Source organism: Syngnathus acus, chromosome 1 (genome assembly GCF_901709675.1).
Source record: "Syngnathus acus chromosome 1, fSynAcu1.2, whole genome shotgun sequence".
NCBI lineage: Eukaryota > Metazoa > Chordata > Actinopteri > Syngnathiformes > Syngnathidae > Syngnathus > Syngnathus acus.
Window position 1 is genome coordinate 17,045,570 of NC_051087.1, and position 19,245 is coordinate 17,064,814.

At 45.1% G+C, this 19,245-nt stretch overlaps 1 protein-coding gene across 1 annotated transcript in view; it reads left to right on the forward strand.

The window, feature by feature from the left end:
• Nucleotides 1-19,245, forward strand: part of LOC119124462 (zinc finger protein 638-like) — a 168,940-nt gene that overhangs the window by 93,106 nt on the left and 56,589 nt on the right. Inside the window, exons 9-13 of the mRNA XM_037254471.1 lie at nt 9,660-9,706; nt 10,101-10,217; nt 14,524-14,655; nt 15,182-15,223; nt 17,713-17,850. Coding sequence (XP_037110366.1) covers nt 9,660-9,706; nt 10,101-10,217; nt 14,524-14,655; nt 15,182-15,223; nt 17,713-17,850 — 476 coding nt within the window. The remainder of the gene's footprint in view (nt 1-9,659; nt 9,707-10,100; nt 10,218-14,523; nt 14,656-15,181; nt 15,224-17,712; nt 17,851-19,245) is intronic.

Here is a 19,245-nt window from a genome sequence, read left to right on the forward strand (position 1 = left end):
ATCCATCCCCTGGGGGAGAGGGGAGCAGTGAGCAGCAGCGGCGCCGTGCTCGGGAATCATTTGGTGATCTAACCCCCAATTCCAACCCTTAATGCTGAGTGCCAAGCAGGGAGGCAATGGGTCCCATTTTTATAGTCTTTGGTATGGTCTTAACTAGGCTGGATGTATTTTTTTTGTTGGCGTTGATTTCTCCGACTGCCCATAAAGGCACCGCCGCGATCAGTTAGGTTAAAATGAAAAGAGAGGAAAGTGACATGCGGACATGTGAAAAAGGCGGCTCTGTATGGGAGAGAAGTTGAAGAGGAATAAAAACACCCTTGGAAACCAAAACTTGCCCCTCGTCGTGACTCGGAGCTGCAACAAATGTTTCGGATTTGTGTAGGGTACATTGTGACAGCAAACGAGCAGGTGATCGAGCAAGCGTCTGATACGAGAGCATTGCGTTCGTATGGAGCGTGTTTGAAGTGAACAGCAGAGACGAAAGGAACAAGGCAAAGTGTTGTGAAATAAAATATTACCTGTAATACGTATTTTGTTATTTGCTGATTGTATGTATTAAACTATCACATTCATTGTCAGTCAAGAAGAGAAGAGGACTATTCGTATCGGATCCATAGTGCGCATGCGCAGTGATACTGCCTCCGTATGACGTCCAGTCCGCGATGGAGATTAAAAAACAAACAATATTTGACAATAACACAGGTTTCTGTTCCTGTCTTTGGTAATGTCACCCTGTCTTTTTGTTCCACGTCTTTGTCGGTCAGTGCTGTTGTTGGTTTTGTTAGAGAGTTATGTTAGTTTACCAAGTCTGTGTTTTGAGTTCCTCCAATGAACCCTGGTCCAAGCTGCACTTGGTCGCCCTCTTCCTTTCCACACTCCATCCGTGACAAGATTTTCTTCAAAAATTGTTGTACCATGATTTTCTTCAAAAAAAAAAATTTAAAAAAATTGTACCCATGTATAATGCGCACCCCGGATTTTAGGACAATAAATTAGTTAAATTTTGCGCATTATACATGGAAAAAAACGGTAAACCAAACTTCTGGCAGTATTCAGCACCCTGATAGTAAACGAGATAAATGACTTGGACTACCTATTGGTTTTCCTTGGGGGCACTTTGAAGCGTCGACTTGAGGTCATTATCAACTCACTGTTGCCTCACTATTCCTTTTCCCTTCTGGGCCACGTTTCTTCCAGAGAGAATGCAAGTCATTCTGCTGGACTCCAAAATACTCCAACCAGGGACATGCGGTCAGAGGAGGCAACCCCTACGCCTCCCCTGCCATCATGAAAAGGGGAAAAACAAATTCAATTGTTTCTATTATAAAGTCATTTTCCTTTAATCTCAATAATTTTGTATCATTTTGAACCAAAATCGCTGAATATTTATAGTTATTTTAAAACCGAAGAAGATTAGCTCGGAAGAGCCAACGTCCTGTCTAGCCTCCTCTGAGTATTGCGTAATCACACGGCTGCCTATGTTGACAGGCTATGCAGTTAGACTGAACTGCTCTCTGTCTCTATGTCGCTGTTGAAGTGTTCAAACACTGTGGCTATATTAATTAATTTCCGTAGTTAAGCTGGTGTATATAATATCTTGTGTTTTTTGTCATCTGTAACGTCGTGTTTCTTTAGATCAGGGGTGTCCAATACGTCGATCGCGATCGACCGGTCGCTCGCCAAGCCACTATTGGTCGATCGCGTGATATTAAAATGTTTTTTTTTTTTTTCGCACTTGACGCGTGTACAAACAACGGCGCTAACAACACAACACAAACACGCTAGCTCGCGAGTTCCCTCCAATTGTCAGAACCCTGTTTTTTCTCTTAAACTTAAGAAAGGGTATAAAAATGAGTGGGGCAGCTGGCCATAGTAAGTATCACTTTCATAGGGAATGGGAGGAGGACTTTTTTTCACTATGACATATATATATATATATAGATATATAAAATTATTCTTTTTTTTTAGTGGGTAGATCAGGGGTGGCCAACCAGTCAGAGACTAAGAGCCACATTTTTTACTGTGTCATCGCAAAGAGCCACATCATACACATGAGCACACATGAACACCCCCCCCCACACACACACACGCACACAAACGCACACGCACACACACACACCCCTCTGCTCAGTCAAATTTATTGTGTGACATTATTATGTCACGCACCAACATGATAATGACAAATTGACTCCTACAGTACTAAAACCACAGACCAAAGACCACATTTTCAACAATGAACATTGTGTGCATTGTCTCACACAGACAAACTTTCAGTTCAACAAATTCCACAAACAAAAACATAATAAGTTTTTTCACTTACTATGTGTGGCGGGACAGACCATTCGTTTGAGTTCGTCGTTTTCAGGAGACAAGATTTCAATAACGTCACTGAGGCATATTTTAACGAACTCCACTTCATTGTATGGCTTTTTAGCCCGTGCAATGTTCCAAGCCAGTTGAAACAATGCAAGTGTGACAGTCTCTGAGTGCTTCGTAATTTTTTTGAAAAACTGTACCTATTTTTCTGCCTGACTTTTCAAAGTCTCCAAACTTGTGCTTGCGAAATTCAGTCCCTTTTGCAAAGTCCTTATCGATATTGGCATGAAGTGAGCTGAAGTGGCGCTGACCATTTGAAGCTTTTAAATGCGCCAATGACGTCCGACATATCAGGCAGAATGGCTTGCCATAGCGTTCAACAAAAAACAACTTTAACTCTGTTAAAAACGTCCTGTGTTCATCGTCATATATTCGTTTAGCTGTGCATTTTTTCCTTGCCATTTTGGCAAGCGTCTTGTCAGCTTTTCTGGACCTAATGGGCCCCCGTAGTCACAGTCGCCATTCATTAAAAAGCCAGCAAAACCAATCGCTCTGTTTGTCCCTCCTCCTTTTCGGGATTTCACCTCACGCGCATGCGCGTTTGACCAAAATACCATATTGAACTCAAGCGAAGCAAATACGCACGAAAAATAAACACAAATGTTGATATGAACGTAAAAGGGCCGCATGAAACTAGCCAAAGAGCCGCATGCGGCTCGCGAGCCGCGGGTTGGCCACCGCTGGGGTAGATCTTTGTGACTTGGTCATTTCAAAAGTAGCTCGCGAGCTGAAAAAGTTTGGGCACCCCTGCTTTAGATGAACAAAACAGCTTTGAAAAGAGATCTTACGGAGGCTACGAAAAAAGGTTCTCCAGCCTTATGGCAGGGGGTGCTAGTGATCCCGGGATGCTTCATGTGCCTAGCTGTAGAATAAGAGATCTCCAGTTCAAATTTACAGTGAACAACTGAGGAGCAGTTGTCCATTTGTTTAGTTTTACTTTTTTTTTTTTTTTTCCCTGTTTTTACATTTCATTTTACAATGGAGGATTACATATCCAAACGATTTTCAACTGTGGATTTTCGGTCGAAGCAGGAGGTCATCAGTAAATGAAGACCAACTCCGGAGTTAAAAGGTTTGATTCGGACAACGGGACTTCGGAACGGAGTGGTACGCACGATCGAAAACGAGTTTTTGATTTCATGTGCTTTATTGAATGTTTTTATGTGTGAAGACTGCTGATATGAGATTTTAATTAAAATAGTTCAAATTAAATAATGACTAAGCCACACTAGAGCAGAGTTCCCCAAGCTTTTTTGTGACACGGTTAGGTGCTGGACAAATTTTACCGGAGTGGGGGGGGGTGACGTCAGTGCCTCCCCAGTCATGAACCTCACCGCACGTCACTGACTCCAACATACATTTACAACATTACATATGTTCCTATATTTCACTGATAGGCCATTAAACCAGCAGATAAATGATAAATGGTAAAAGACACAGAACACTAACTTGCAAATGTTGGGGGTTTAGTTTACACAAAAGATTAATTCTTTGGTTTGTCTCTTGACAATTGTCTATTTGCTTCAAGTTTGAGTCGTGAATCAAATACAGTTCCCGGTAGGGTTGGGAAGATTCACCGATATGCATCGGAAAATCGATACCACCTGTAAGATGCAGTTGCATCGATTTTGCAAACGTCTGCATCGGTAAAAACGCACAAAAACTCGAGATGCATCGTATCTAAATTACCATATTGGCCCGAATATAAGACGGCCCCGATTATAAGACGACCCCCTCTTTTTCAAGACTCAAGTCTGAAAAAAGACTTTTTGAACACCAAATTAAATTTTTATACAGAAAATAATTACATCTGAAACAAATGATTATAACAATATATTTGAAAGAAAAAACACGTTATTTTGCCTCATTCAAATCATGCAAAAACTGTATCACATCTTAATATCTGAACATTTATATATGTAAACTAAAGTGCAATCACATTTGTAAATGAATGGCCTCGGGTTTTTGAAATGTAAATAAACCAATCTATCCATCCATCCATCCATCCATCCATCCATCCATCCATCTTCTTCCGCTTATCCGGGGTCGGGTCGCGGGGGCAGCAGCTTCAGGAGGGACTCCCAGACTTCCCTCTCCCCAGCCACTTCATCTAGCTCATCCCGGGGGATCCCAAGGCGTTCCCAGGCCAGCCGAGAGACAGTCTCTCCAGCGCGTCCTGGGTCGTCCCCGGGGTCTCCTACCGGTGGGACATGCCCGGAACACCTCCCCAGGGAGGCGTCCAGGAGGCATCCTGATGAGATGCCCGAGCCACCTCATCTGGCTCCTCTCAACGTGGAGGAGTAGCGACTCTACTCCGAGTCTCTCCCGGATGACCGAACTTCTCACCCTATCTCTAAGGGAGAGCCCGGACATCCTGCGGAGAAAACTCATTTCGGCCGCTTGTATCCGGGATCTCGTTCTTTCGGTCACGACCCATAGCTCGTGACCATAGGTGAGGGTAGGAGCGTAAATCGACCGGTAAATTGAGAGCTTTGCCTTTTGGCTCAGCTCTCTCTTTACCACGACGGACCGGTACAGAGTCCGCATTACTGCCGAAGCTGCACCGATCCGCCTGTCGATCTCCCGCTCCATCCTCCCCTCACTCGTGAACAAGACCCCAAGATACTTAAACTCCTCCACTTGGGGCAGGATCTCATCCCCGATCCGGAGAGGGCATTCCACCCTTTTCCGATCGAGGACCATGGACTCGGATTTGGAGGTGCTGACCCTCATCCCGACCGCTTCACACTCGGCTGCGAACCGCTCCAGTGAGAGCTGGTGATCACGGCCTGAAGAAGCCAACAGCACAACGTCGTCTGCAAAAAGCAGAGACGCGATGCTGAGGTCCCCAAACCGGACACCCTCAACGCCTCGGCTGCACCTAGAAATTCTGTCCATAAAAATTATGAACAGAATCGGTGACAAAGGGCAGCCTTGGCGGAGTCCAACCCTCACCGGGAACGAATCCGACTTACTGCCGGAAATGCGGACCAAACTCTGGCAACGGTGATACAGGGACCGAACCGCCCTTATCAGTTGGCTCGGTACCCCGTACTCCCGAAGCACCCCCCACAGAACCTCCCGAGGGACACGGTCGAACGCCTTCTCCAAGTCCACAAAACACATGTGGACTGGTTGGGCGAACTCCCATGCACCCTCGAGGATCCTGTTGAGGGTGAAGAGCTGGTCCACTGTTCCACGGCCAGGACGAAAGCCACACTGTTCCTCCTGAATCCGAGGTTCGACCTCCCGACGGACCCTCCTCTCCAGCACCCCTGAATAGACCTTCCCAGGGAGGCTGAGGAGTGTAATTCCCCTGTAATTGGAACACACCCTCCGGTCCCCCTTCTTAAAGAGGGGAACCACCACCCCAGTCTGCCAATCCAGAGGCACTGTCCCCGATGTCCACGCGATGCTGTAGAGACGTGTCAGCCGTGACAGCCCCACAACATCCAGAGCCCTTAAGAAATCCGGGCGGATCTCATCCACCCCCGGGGCCTTGCCACCGAGGAGTTTTTTAACTACCTCAGTGACTTCAACCCCAGAGATTGGAGAGTCCGCCTCAGAGTCCCCAGGCCCTGCTTCCACAATGGAAGGCGTGTCGGTGGAATTGAGGTCTTCGAAGTATTCTCCCCACCGACACACGACGTCCCGAGTCGAGGTCAGCAGTACGCCATCTCCACTGTAAACAGTGTTGACGTTGCACTGCTTTCCCCTCCTGAGACGCCGGATGGTGGACCAGAATTTCCTCGAAGCCGTCCGGAAGTCATTCTCCATGGCCTCGCCAAACTCCTCCCACGCCCGGGTTTTTTCCTCAGCAACCGCCGAAGCCGCGTTCCGCTTGGCCACCCGGTACCTGTCAGCTGCCTCCGGAGTCCCGCAGGCCAAAACGGCCCGATAGGACTCCTTCTTCAGCTTGACGGCATCCCTTACCGCCGGTGTCCACCAGCGGGTTCGGGGATTGCCGCCACGACAGGCACCAATGACCTTACGGCCACAGCTCCGGTCGGCCGCCTCAACAATGGAGGCGCGGAACAAGGTCCACTCTGACTCAATGTCCCCCGCCTCCCCCGGGACGTGGGAAAAGCTCTGCCGGAGGTGGGAGTTGAAGCTCTTCCTGACAGGGGATTCCGCCAGACGTTCCCAGCAGACCCTCACAGAACGTTTGGGTCTGCCAGGTCGGACCGGCATCTTCCCCCACCATCGGAGCCAACCCACCACCAGGTGGTGATCAGTTGACAGCTCCGCCCCTCTCTTCGCCCGAGTGTCCAAAACATGCGGCCGCAAATCCGATGACACGACTACAAAGTCGATCATCGAACTGCGGCCTAGGGTGTCCTGGTGCCAAGTGCACACATGGACACCCTTATGTTTGAACATGGTGTTCATTATAGAAAATCCGTGTCGAGCACAGAAGTCCAATAATAGAACACCGCTCGGGTTCAGATCGGGGGGGCCGTTCCTCCCAATCACGCCCTTCCAGGTCTCACTGTCATTGCCCACGTGAGCATTGAAGTCACCCAGTAGAACGATGGAGTCCCCAGAAGGAGCGCCCTCCAGCACTTCCTCCAGGGACTCCAAAAAGGGTGGGTACTCTGAGCTGCCGTTTGGTGCATAGACACAAACAACAGTCAGGACCCGTCCCCCCACCCGAAGGCGGAGGGAGGCTACCCTCTCGTTCACCGGGGTGAACCCCAATGTGCAGGCGCCCAGCCGGGGGGCAATAAGTATACCCACACCTGCTCGACGCCTCTCACCGTGGGCAACTCCAGAGTGGAAGAGAGTCCAGCCCCTCTCGAGAGGGCTTGTACCGGAACCCAAACTGTGCGTGGAGGCAAGTCCGACTATATCTAGTCGGAACTTTTCTGCCTCGCACACCAGCTCGGGCTCCTTTCCAGCCAGAGAGGTGACATTCCATGTCCCAAGAGCCAGCTTCTGCAGCCGGGGATCAGACCGCCAAGGTCCCTGCCTTTGGCCGCCGCCCAGCTTGCAATGCACCCGACCCCTTTGGCCCCTCCCACAGGTGGTGAGCCCATGGGAAGGGGGACCCACGTTTCCTTTTCGGGCTGAGCCCGGCCGGGCCCCATGGGCGAAGGCCCGGCCACCAGACGCTCGCCTTCGAGCCCCGCCTCCAGGCCTGGCTCCAGACCAATCTACTGTGATAAAACAACATTTCAATAATTGCATTAACCATTAAAGTGAAGTCTAACTGTAGTCTTGAAACAAGTCTGTGCTCAAGTCTCGGCTCAGGTCTCGCGCGAATAGGCGGCTCCAAACTGACCTTCTTCGAACTGTACAGAGGCGGCAAGTCAGCCAGATAGCAGGTTAGCATGGAGGAAAACCAGACGGAGATTATACATTCGGTGGTGGGCTTTAAGTCTGCAGTGTGGAAAAAATGCGGGTTCTACAAACGAGATGGAGAGCTGGATAAGACAACGGCCATATGTAAACTCTGCCGTGCAGCTATAAGATACACAGGCAGCACAACGAATTTGTCTACACATCTGAAGCGGCGACACAACATGCCCCAGTCCCCGGCGACGTCAGCTAGCAGTGCTCCTGCAACACCTTCAAGTGAGCCACGAATACCCCAGTTATTTCATTCGCCACTTGCAAACAGTTCTGCCCGTGCGAAATCCATCATGGACGCCCTATCTTTCTTCCTTAATTTTTGTTGAAGGTTATACTTATACCCTAAAGTTCCAGAGAGACCTGCAGTTAATCACTCTATGTTGTACTTCCTGTGTTTCAAAATAAAAAAGCACAGCCAGCTTTAATGCTTCAAGTGCCAAAACTTGAACTATGTATTCCATGGTGTATTTTTCTTCTGCATTGCATCGTATCGTATCGCACTGGATCGCATTGTTTTAAAATTAAATCGCACCGTATCGCAGGAGTTGGGAGAATCGTATCGCATCTTATCATTGGCAATTCCATGAATCGTGAATGCATCGAATCGTTGGCAGTGTATCGAGATGTGTATCGTATCACTTTGATGGTGAAGATTCCCATACCTAGTTCCCAGGCATTTATATTGATCCACAACACAACATCTTGGTTGTGTATAATGCTGGCTTTGGGTTCTGACTTTATTTTCCTGAACTCAATGCCAATTTCTGTAGTTTTGGCAACATTTACGTAAGTCAAGAAGGTTATCAGCGCACCAGTTAAAAAAAGTCAGCGAGGGCACCACCACGGTTAGACTCAGAGACATTAGGAAGTGGTAATGGTGATGTGTCATCAGAACATTTGACCAGTAAGCTGCTCTCTGCAACTGTTTGTGTACAAGATAAAAATAAATATTTAAAGGACACGTATCATGGAAAATCGACTTTATTTGCTTTTAAAATCAGCTTACGTCGTAGCTTGACAGTGCTTGTTTACGACACGTTTATAAATATTGTGAGGGGATTCATTTTATTACGTGTCATGTATGGTTGTATGGACAAGTCTTCTGTTGTTGATATCTTTTAATCAATCAAAAAGTTTGCGGCGCAAGTAAATGCTACCTCGTTTAAATAAAGGGGGAAAAAAAGTAAACACTACCTCGGCTAAAGAAAGGGAGGCGCACATCTTGCGGTCTGAGGGGTGTGAAGTATCTCATTTGCATTTAAAGAGACCACACCAAAATGGCTTGCTCTGACCCGCACCTAAAATCAAGTAGGAAAGAGGGACCTGTGATGGTATCAAAACAAGGAATTCAGACAAAAGCATCGTATTTCGCCTTTATATAGACCACAACTAAAAGTAAAATGTAAACCAGTAGGATTTATTACCGTGATATTTGGGGTTTAAAGGACACAGCCCAGGGTGAAACGGAGGAAAAGTCAACACATGGTTGGCAAACTGTAAAGGGGTCAAGTTTGTCATTTGTAAAGGAGTTAATCTAGTGTAAAACATGCAGGATAGCGGCCCTTGAGGAGGAAGTTTGACATCCCTGGCTTAGAATGAATCATTTATACAAGCGAGGTCGTCAATTATCCTAAAATGTTTGGACTATTGGAGGAACCTGATCAGACACAATCTGAGAGAAGCCTTGTTACCACAAGGATAACATGCAAAGTTGATACGGAATGGCCAGAGTTGTTGCAACCACATCGTGCTAACCACTGCCTTGTTATGCTTCTGACCATGTCCGTTTGTAACACTTGATTACATTTTAATTGAAAAAGCCTTGTAAAGTAAAATGTGTTTTTAGCACATAAACTTGCATAAACGGATTTGATTCCAGGAATTTTAACAGTATTGATTATATGCTCTCATTTTGCTCTTGTTTGTTTTAGACCTCTCTACCGAAGTGAGTGAGGCTGACATGAACACTTCTGCTAAGGTAAATGCATACATAAAATTGTGATTGAGTGTTGAGTGTTCTCTAATCATTTTAATGTTAATACATTTAATGTATTTTAAACGTGTGCAACAGTCTCTCACAGCTGGGATATCTTGGTTGCGTGTCGTTTGTAGAATTTTGAAGGAGTGAGGATCCATTATAGGATTAATTCTGTTGTGTAACGTGAAAAAATTCAATAGCTATGAATATTTTTGTAATGTGAATGAATGAATATTAATGTTACCTGATCATTCAACTTGGTTTGGGTATCTTCTCATGATGAAATTAGTGGAATGTTGTCCATCGCCTTTTTCCTCATTGCTCATGTCTGTTAGATTATCTTGAGTAAAACTATTTGTTTGCTTACTAATTTTATTTTTGTAATCCATATAAGGGCTTGGTGTTGATCACAGAAATTCCTGGTGGTGACTGGTCAGCGAGTGATGTCCTTAAGCTCATCCAGCCTTTTGGAAATCTTATTGACATTATCTCTGCTCCATCAGTTGGAAAGGTATCAGTTACCGACTTAGCACTGACACTTTGGCCTTGTTGAATGGTAAATCTTTCGCCTGTGCATCATATACAAGATGTTTAGTCAGGATTTACTTAATTTGTTGAGAATATTTCACATTTTTGCCTTAAAAAATGTTGTGGGCAGGGTATTATACATGGGTACAAGATGGGTGGATGGACGGAAGGAGGGCACCGAACACATGCACCCACACTCTTTATTGAGCTCCGGGAGGAAATTCAGTTGCCAGTGCAGCATGCACGCCCAAGAGTGGGCACACGAGAGGTTAAAGAACAGATATGCAGTGGTTACATAACATGTAAAAACATGCAAAATATTATGAATCAATCAATAAATACATAAACAAATAGACAATAGACATCAGACATGACAAAAATGACAAACAAAATAAAAAAAAGAGAATAAATCCTCCACTACTCCTCCGCTTGGTGACAGTGACCAGTGGGTGGACAGGGTTGTCCTTGGACAGCAGCCTGGCCAACATCCGGTGTTCTGCCACAGACTTCAGACCAAGCAGCTCTGTTCCCACAACATAACCCGCCATCCTCACCAGTTTTTCCAGGCAGGAGGCATCCCCCTTCTTGATGGTGGCCCCCCTAGCTCGCCACTGCAAAAAAGAGGGCACTCGCCACAACAGAATGATAAAACATCTGCAGCATCACATTGCAGACATCGAAGGATGCGAGCCGCCTGAGGAAGTACAGTACATTGTCCTTTTTTGCGCAAAGCATCCACGTGAGCAGACCAATCGAGTTTGCAGCACGCCAAGATATTTACAGGTCTGCACTCCACACAGTCTCCATTGATGGTCACTGGCTCAGGAGTAGGCCTAAGCCTCCTGACGTCAACCACCAATTCCCTGGACTGAGCAGTGTTCAGGTGCAGGTGGTTGGAGTCAGACCAACCTGCGAAGCGCCGGCTCCGGTACTCCCCCCGTTCATCTCTAAGACAGCCAACAATTGCGGTGTCGTCCCTAAACTTTTGCACATGGCAAAACACCGTTCCCTGCGGTCCTCTCACGCTGCTCCTCACCGTGCCTCCCATGCACACATACTGAGGTCTGCCCATCACCTACCCAACCTGCTTTGGGCCGCAGCCTCATCCCGTCTCATACCTCCTTCATGCTGTTCCTCTGCAGCTTCTGCTCCAACATCCTATAAAGTAATCTCGCCATCTTGAGCTTGGCCCTGAGCTCCCTCTGCACTTGCTTTAGCTCCTGCTTATCACCGTCCATGAAGGCCGGCTTCTTGCGATTCAGGAGGCCCTTGATCCCACTTATAATCCAAGGCTTGTTGTTGGCATAGCAGTTTACTATTCATACTGGAACACATGATGGCACCAGGAAAAATAATCTCATTTTATAGACGTTTACATGTAGGTTGTGAAAATGTTGTTCTTGGATTCCAATATATTTGTCAATTATGTATATGAAAACGTTTTTCTTTATAAATCATTAGTCTTTCAAATCAGACAGTGTTAGGTGCAGCCTTTTTCTCTATGTAAGCTTGAGTTGCTAAATTACACATTGTCAGAACATTTTGCCTTCCATGTCTTCTGCGTCCAGCCTTGCTCTTTTGTTACATAAAGGCTCTTACCTAGCAAGAGCCTGAAAAGACAGCTAGCAGGTGGGAAAGTCCCCACCAGGCCTGCTATAGGCTAGCTCCTTATGGTAGGGGGAATCTGCGAGGGGCGGAAGTTGACTCACCAGCAGACAACTCGGTAATTGACCCAGGAATGAAACTGAAGAGAAAGATGATCGGCGGCACAATACCTGAGACTGCAACATCTACTCCAGGAATCAAGCTCAAGAGTTGCAGCTGCGGCTGGTCCAAGGTAACATCCGTGGAGATGACACTAACTGAATCCTGGGACTCATGTGGAGCCCAAACAGTCCCTACTCTGATAACCGGAAGGAAGTGGTCTGCAAGCATGGTTACACAACAGGCAAAGGCAGACCTGTGACCTGCAAGCATAGTTACACAATAGGCAAAGGCAGACCTGAGGCACCGTAACATTGTGGGCCTCATGCAGCAACGGAGAGGAGGGCTTGGCCTTGGAGAGAGCAGACCAACATGGCACAAGCCAGCTCCTATTCAACGCAGAGGTCGGGTCGTTGAAGAGCTGCGCTGACAGGAGCAGGCAGCCCGGTGTCCAATGACTGTCTCCCAGGCAAAGAAGGGGCAGTGGATGAGTTGGGAAGGGGTAGAGAGAAGGAGGTTCTCTTGGAACGAGCTCTGAAGCATTTCACACCAGCTTCATCCTGAGAGCAACTTATGATGTCCTGCCTTCACTCAGTAACCTCAACCAATGATATGAAGAAGACCCAACATGCTCACTCTGCCCATCTTTAGCAAAACTGAAGCACTTCTTGGTGGGCTGCAAGACCAGCGTGACACAAGGTCGTTACACCTGCCGGCACAACTTGGTGCTTAAATGTCTTGCAGCTGTGTTGGAGAATAGAAGTTGTGAAGCTAACAAAGACCACAGCCAGTACAACACCTGACCTAGGCCAGCGGGAGGAGCACGAGACTTGAGGTTAGTGGCGGACCCGAATCAAAGGCTCTGCTTACCATCAGAGATCGTTACAGCAATCCTCAGATCAAATCTTGTGCTTTTGTCCTCTTCAGTGCACAAGGTTTACATAATAGAGCTGACTGTACCCTGAGAGGATGTTGTTGAGGAAGCCCACGAATGCAAGAGCCTCAAGTACGCTGAGCTGGCACCTGACGCTGAGCAGCATGGCTGGAAAGGTTTGCCCAGTTGTTGGCTGCAGAGGATTCAGAATCAGAATTAGAATCAGCTTTATTGACCAAGTTTGTGCATGCCAAACAGGGAATTTGACTTCGGTTGATCTCAGCCTCTGTACAACATTTAAGTGACTGACAACATTCAGGTCACTAACAATATTTAAGTGAGAACAGGATGTTATTGCACAGTGAAGACTCTGAGTCTCTATGAGTGGCGAGAGTTCATCAGAGCGACAGACGGGGAAGAAGCTGTGTCTGTGTCTGCTGGTTTTGGCGTACAGCGCTCTGTAACGCCGTCCGGAGCGGAGGAGTTTGAACAGACTGTGTCCTGGGTGAGAAGGGTCTGCGGAGATGTTACTTGCACGTTTCCTGGTCCTGGACAGGTACAAGTCTTGGATAGATGGGAGGTTGGTCATGGGCAAAACAACTGTCCGGCTGCTTAAAGACCTGGGAATCCTAGGCCAACCCAATGCCAAACCGTCAAAGCCCTCTTAACCGCAGCGGAATAAGCAAGCTGCTGACTCTGGATTAAAAGAAAGAATGCCACCTGGGTCCCAAAAACGGCACCTGTGGGATGGAAAGGTTAAGAGCAGAAAGGGGCACACCTGGGATGCCAACTGTTGTTGATGAGCCCTCTGGAGGGGTTGTGGGCCTGTCATCGAAACACTGAAGAAGAAGGGTTCCCACCTGATGACTCCGATGAAGCTTGAAACCACTCTGTTTCATCGACAACCCATCAATGTCTGTACCATGGCACACCTCAGGAGTGCATTAATAACAAGGGATTGTACAACCTAGTCCTATTATAGAACTTACTTTGCCAGTCTCATCTCCTATCTGCTTCTAGTCTCAAATCCTGCATCACATGTGACAGTGGGTTCACAAATTGTATGACATTGTCAATTAATCTCATTGGCAAGTTACTGTGGGGTTTTTTTTTTTCTTCTTCTGGCTGGTTCCATTAGGGGTCTCCGCAGCAGATCAACCATTTCCTCATCACTCTGTCCTGTGTATCTTCCGCTGTCACACCAACCACCTACATGTCCTCCCGCACCACATCCATAAACTTCCTCTTTTGCCTCCCTCCTCCTGCCTGGTGGCTCCATCCTCAGCATCCTTCTCTCAATATACCTCCTCAGCACATGTCCAAACCATCTCAATCTCACCTCTCTGACTTTATCACCAAACCGTCCCACCTGAGCTGTTCCTCTGATATATTAATTCCTAATCCTGTTCGTCCTCGTCACTCCCAAAGAGAATTGCAACAAGTAAGCAATCTTAATGCCCTCTGAGGTGTACGATTATCAGAATGGATTTTGCAAAGGCAACCATCCACCTCTGCACATCAGTTCATGCTTCCACATCAATTATCCGTAATAACTGTACACCTGATAGAGCACTAGCCCTGTGGTATATTAGTTTGATTTGGCCAAGAAATCTGGAAATTAAGATTTGGAAAAAGAATGGGATTTTGAATGTGTAGAAAGCCTCTCTGTTAATGTCATATGAAACATTAATTGCATGTCCTTTTATGTCAGGCTCTTGTGTCTCTGCCAGACTTGAAGACTGCACAAGAGGTTGTTAAAGTTCACACCTCCATTCCTGCAAAGATTAAAGACTGTGAAGTGAAGATGTTCAATATCGAAGAGCTTGTTTGCATTGATACCCCAGTAAGGCTTTTATCATTTTTCCAGTTTTGTTGTGAAACAGATCTCCTGTTTTCTACAGTTGCAGGATGACCTATATTAGCGAACGTGTACAACACTTCAAATATTACCTTAGATTCCCCAGATGGTTCTTTGATAGTCAAAATCCTGAGCATATCTTGAATAAAGCAGTGCACTATTCTGATTTCATATTTATTTAGTATTTGTCTTTCTTTCTGTAGTTTCTCTGTCCTTTCTTTCTTTCTTTCTTTCTTTCTTTCTTTCTTTCTTTCTTTCTTTCTTTCTTTCTTTCTTTCTTTCTTTCTTTCTTTCTTTCTTTCTTTCTTTCAAATTTGACATGCAATGTATTATTTTTCTTTAACTTCTTCAACTTTAACAATCTTATTTCACAATTTTTGAAATAAGTTAAGTTATAGTAACATTACACATGTTTAAATTTGACTTGGCTACGAGAAAAGTGTGATGAGCCCTATGTATTATAGTACGTCCTGTTCATACAATGACGGATTAACCTGATATTTTTGCACAGGTGGCTCTCTACAATCTACTGATGCAGTCATTTCACCCATTGGTAAGTTATGATCCTCACTCACAGGATTAACTGCTGTATCCAACAGGAAAATACCATTATTAATTGGCCCTAGTACAGTAAATGCCCTTCCATCCCGGAACCCGTTTAATGCATTGTTTTGGTAATATTCTATTCCAATGTTATTCTTTTTTGGGGGGTATAATGCCACGTTGCACAGCTAGGCGGTGGCACAGTAGTTTGTATAACCATGTACATGCCCAGAACACCTCACCAGGAAGTCGTCCAGAAGGCATCTTAATCAAATACCCGAGCCACTATCTCAGGCTCTTCTCAACGCCGATGAGCAGTCCCTCTCGGATGAATGAGCTTCTCACTCTATCCCTAAGGGGGAGCCCAGACACTATGCAATAACTTATTTTGGCAGCTCGTATCCAGGATCTTGTTCTTTTGGTCACGACCCACAGCTCGTCACCATAAGTGAGGGTGGAAACATACAGTATCTCACAAAAGTGAGTACACCCTTCCCATTTCTGCAATGTTTTAATTATATCTTGTCATGGGACAACACTGATGAAATGACACTTTGAGACAATGTTAAGTAGTCACTGTAGAGCTTGGATAGCAAAGTAAACGTATTGTTACTTCAAAGTAACTCAAAATACAACAATGAATGTGTAAAATGCTGGCAACAAAAGTAAGTACACCCCAAATGAAATTGTCAAAATTGGACCCAAATGTCAATATTTTGTGTGGCCATAATTATTTTCCAGCACCGCCGTAACGCTTTTAGGCATGGAGTTCACCAGAGCTTCACAGGTCGCCGCTGGAATCCTCTTCCACTCTTCCATGATGACATCACGGAGCTGGTGGATGTTGGAGACCTTCCGCTCCTCCACCTTCCGTTTGAGGATGCCCCACAGATGTTCAAGAGGGTTTAGGTCTGGGGACATGCTTGACCAGCCCATCACCTTCACCCTCAGCTTCCTTAGGAAGGCAGTGGTCATCTTGGAGGTGTGTTTGGGGTCGTTATCGTATTGGAATACTGCTCCATGACTCAGTTTACGGAGGGAGGGGCTCATGCTCTGCTTCAGTATTCCACAGTACAGGTTGGCATTCATTGTTCCCTCAATGAACTGTAGCTTCCCAGTGCCATCAGCACTCATACAGCCCCAGACCATGACGCTCCTACCACCATGCTTGACTGTAGGCAAGACACACTTGTCTTTGTACTCTTCGCCTGGTTGCCGCCACACACCTCCAAGACGACCACAGCCTTCCTAAAGAAGCTGAGGGTGAAGGTGATGGACTGCCCAAACATGTCCCTAGACCTAAACCCTCTTGAACATCTGTGGGGCATCCTCAAATGGAAGGTGGAGGAGCGCAAGGTCTCCAACATCCACTAGCTCCGTGATGTCATCATGGAAGAGTGGAAGAGGATTTCAGCGGCGACCTGTGAAGCTCTGGTGAACTCCATACCTAAAAGGGTTACGGCGGTGCTGGAAAATAATGGTGGCCACACAAAATATTGACATTTGGGTCAAATTTTGACAATTTCATTTGGGGTATACTCACTTTTGTTTCCAGCATTTTACACATGCATTGTTGTATTTTGAGTTACTTTGAAGTAACAATACGTTTACTTTGCTATGCAAGCTCTACAGTGACTACTTAACATTGTCTCAAAGTGTCATTTCTTCAGTGTTGTCCCATGACAAGATATAATAAGAGGGATGTACTCACTTTTGTGAGATACTGCATATATGGTTTTTGACACTGAAATACGGTGGTCCTGGTATCCCATGCATCATTCCGTCTCGGGGTGCTACACATGACTGCCAATATTCATAGGTCTCGGTCAAAAGGACCAAGATTTACCTTTATTTTTCTACTCTAGGTGGTGCTACAGAGCCATTTTATTGTCATTGTTTATGACAACTTTAAAATATCAGGTTTTCATCATTAGTGTGCAAAATTTGAGTTTCAGTGCGTGTTTAAGGGTGTCAAAAATGACAATACTTTACAGAGAAAATAAAAATAAAAATGTTTTCCCAAAGTCACTACTCAGGCCCTAATTAATATTTAGAGGGAAGCTGGGGCTGTCTCCTGAGCAATCTCTCCTAGATGTATTTTCTGTTATGTTCAGGAATTGTTTTTACACAATGAAGGGAATATTCCTGGTAATTCAATGATGTTAGATGTACAAAAGGTTTTAGCACAATGAAGTGTTTAAAGGGCCAGTTTTCCATGTTTTGAATGTTATTGTCATTTGTGTTTTGTTTTCATTGAAGGGGAAATTTTCATTGGATGTGTTGGTGGAGGAAATGATTTCTTTTCTAACATCAAGCCCTTTGCATTGGTGCTATATTCTACAGACGTAGTTTTCAATACATACTGCCTTTAATGGAATATTATACTGTAATACTGATAGCAGTATTTAACTTTGGATCTAACGTTGCAGGAATTTAGGTCAGTTTTACTGTAAAACTGCATGATAATTGATTTAGCAAATTTTGTTCTGCTTCATTCAGGAGAATTCATCTCCAGTTAGTTGGAGTAGCCTTTTGGTGATCAATAATGTTCCTGACACCCCCACTGGCCCCTCTGAAGTTAAGAAACTAGTTCAGCGTTTTGGGACTGTGGTCAAAACTCTGGAACTTAACAATGTGGTAAGGAATTTTAAAAAACTAAATAAAATAAAAAAAAACATGATTCAATATTGTGACAGTATTTATTGTATTGTCAAATTTGATCACTGCTATAGCATGATATGTGACTGGCATCTTGTAAATGTAAATACTACAGTTTTTAAAGTGCATTAGCGACACAACATTGTACAGCTAGACATGTTTAAGTGCACAACACCTGTACAGCTGGACACATTAAAGTGCATGAAACTTAATAATATTGTTTAAACAGGAACAGCACACTGCTTTCTGACTCTGAAATGTCATTAGCAACTTACATGCATTCACACTCCCTTTACTTTTGCTCTAGCCTCAGCAAACAATGCGGGGATGTCTTTGTGAAGTGCGACTCTGTAGCTCGCTCAGGATGTTGTAGCCTTGCTGCTCTGTACAGGTTTTCTTTAACACTAATATCAAATTTTATTTAACTTTAACAACAAATAATTGTTTATTTAATGTTTAACAGTCTCATATTGATAGTGATTTTTTTTAAATTTTACATTGATGTTGTATATTTCTTGAAAAAACTTCTAATGTAAACCCAATTTCACTGAAGTTGGGATGTTGTGTTGAACATAAAAAACATACAATGATTTTCAAATCATGTTCAACCCGCACTTAATTTAATACACTACAAAGACTAGATATTTCACGTTCCAACTGAATAACTTGATTGTTTTAGCAAATAATATTTTTTTAATTTTATGGCTGCAACACATTTTGAAAAAGCTGGGACAGGGTCATGTTTATCATTGTGTTACATCACCTTTTCTTTTAACATTCAATAAATGTTTGGGAACTGAGGATGCTAATTGTTGAAGCTCGCGAGGTGTGGTTCTTTCCCATTCTTGCTGATCAATAGTCAGGGGTATCCGTTGTCGTATTTTACGCTTCGTAGTGTGCCACTCACTGGGGACCAGTGTAGTACCCTCACTCCTTTACTACTAAGCCAAGCTGTTGTTACACGTGTGGTGGGGTTTAGCATGGTCTGAATTTCTTGCTGAAATAAACAGTGGTGTCCATGAAAAAAACATTGCTTGAATGGCAGCATAGGTCTCTCCAAAACCTTTATATACCATTTAGCGTTAATGGTGCCTCAAAAACATGAAAGTCACCCATGCCATTGGCACTAACAGCCCTTCACCATCCCAGATGCTGGCTTTTAACTTTGCGACCATATGCCGGATGGTTAGTTTCCTCTCTGGTCCGGAGGACACGGCGTCCACAATTTCCCAAAACAATTTGAAATGTGGATTCATCACTCCACAGAACACTTTGCCACTTTGTAGCAGGAAAGAGTCTATTCCTCAGTCCATCCAAAATGTTGGATGCAGAGCTAAAAAGGCACTCACTCGCCATGTTTGTGCAAGATGCAGG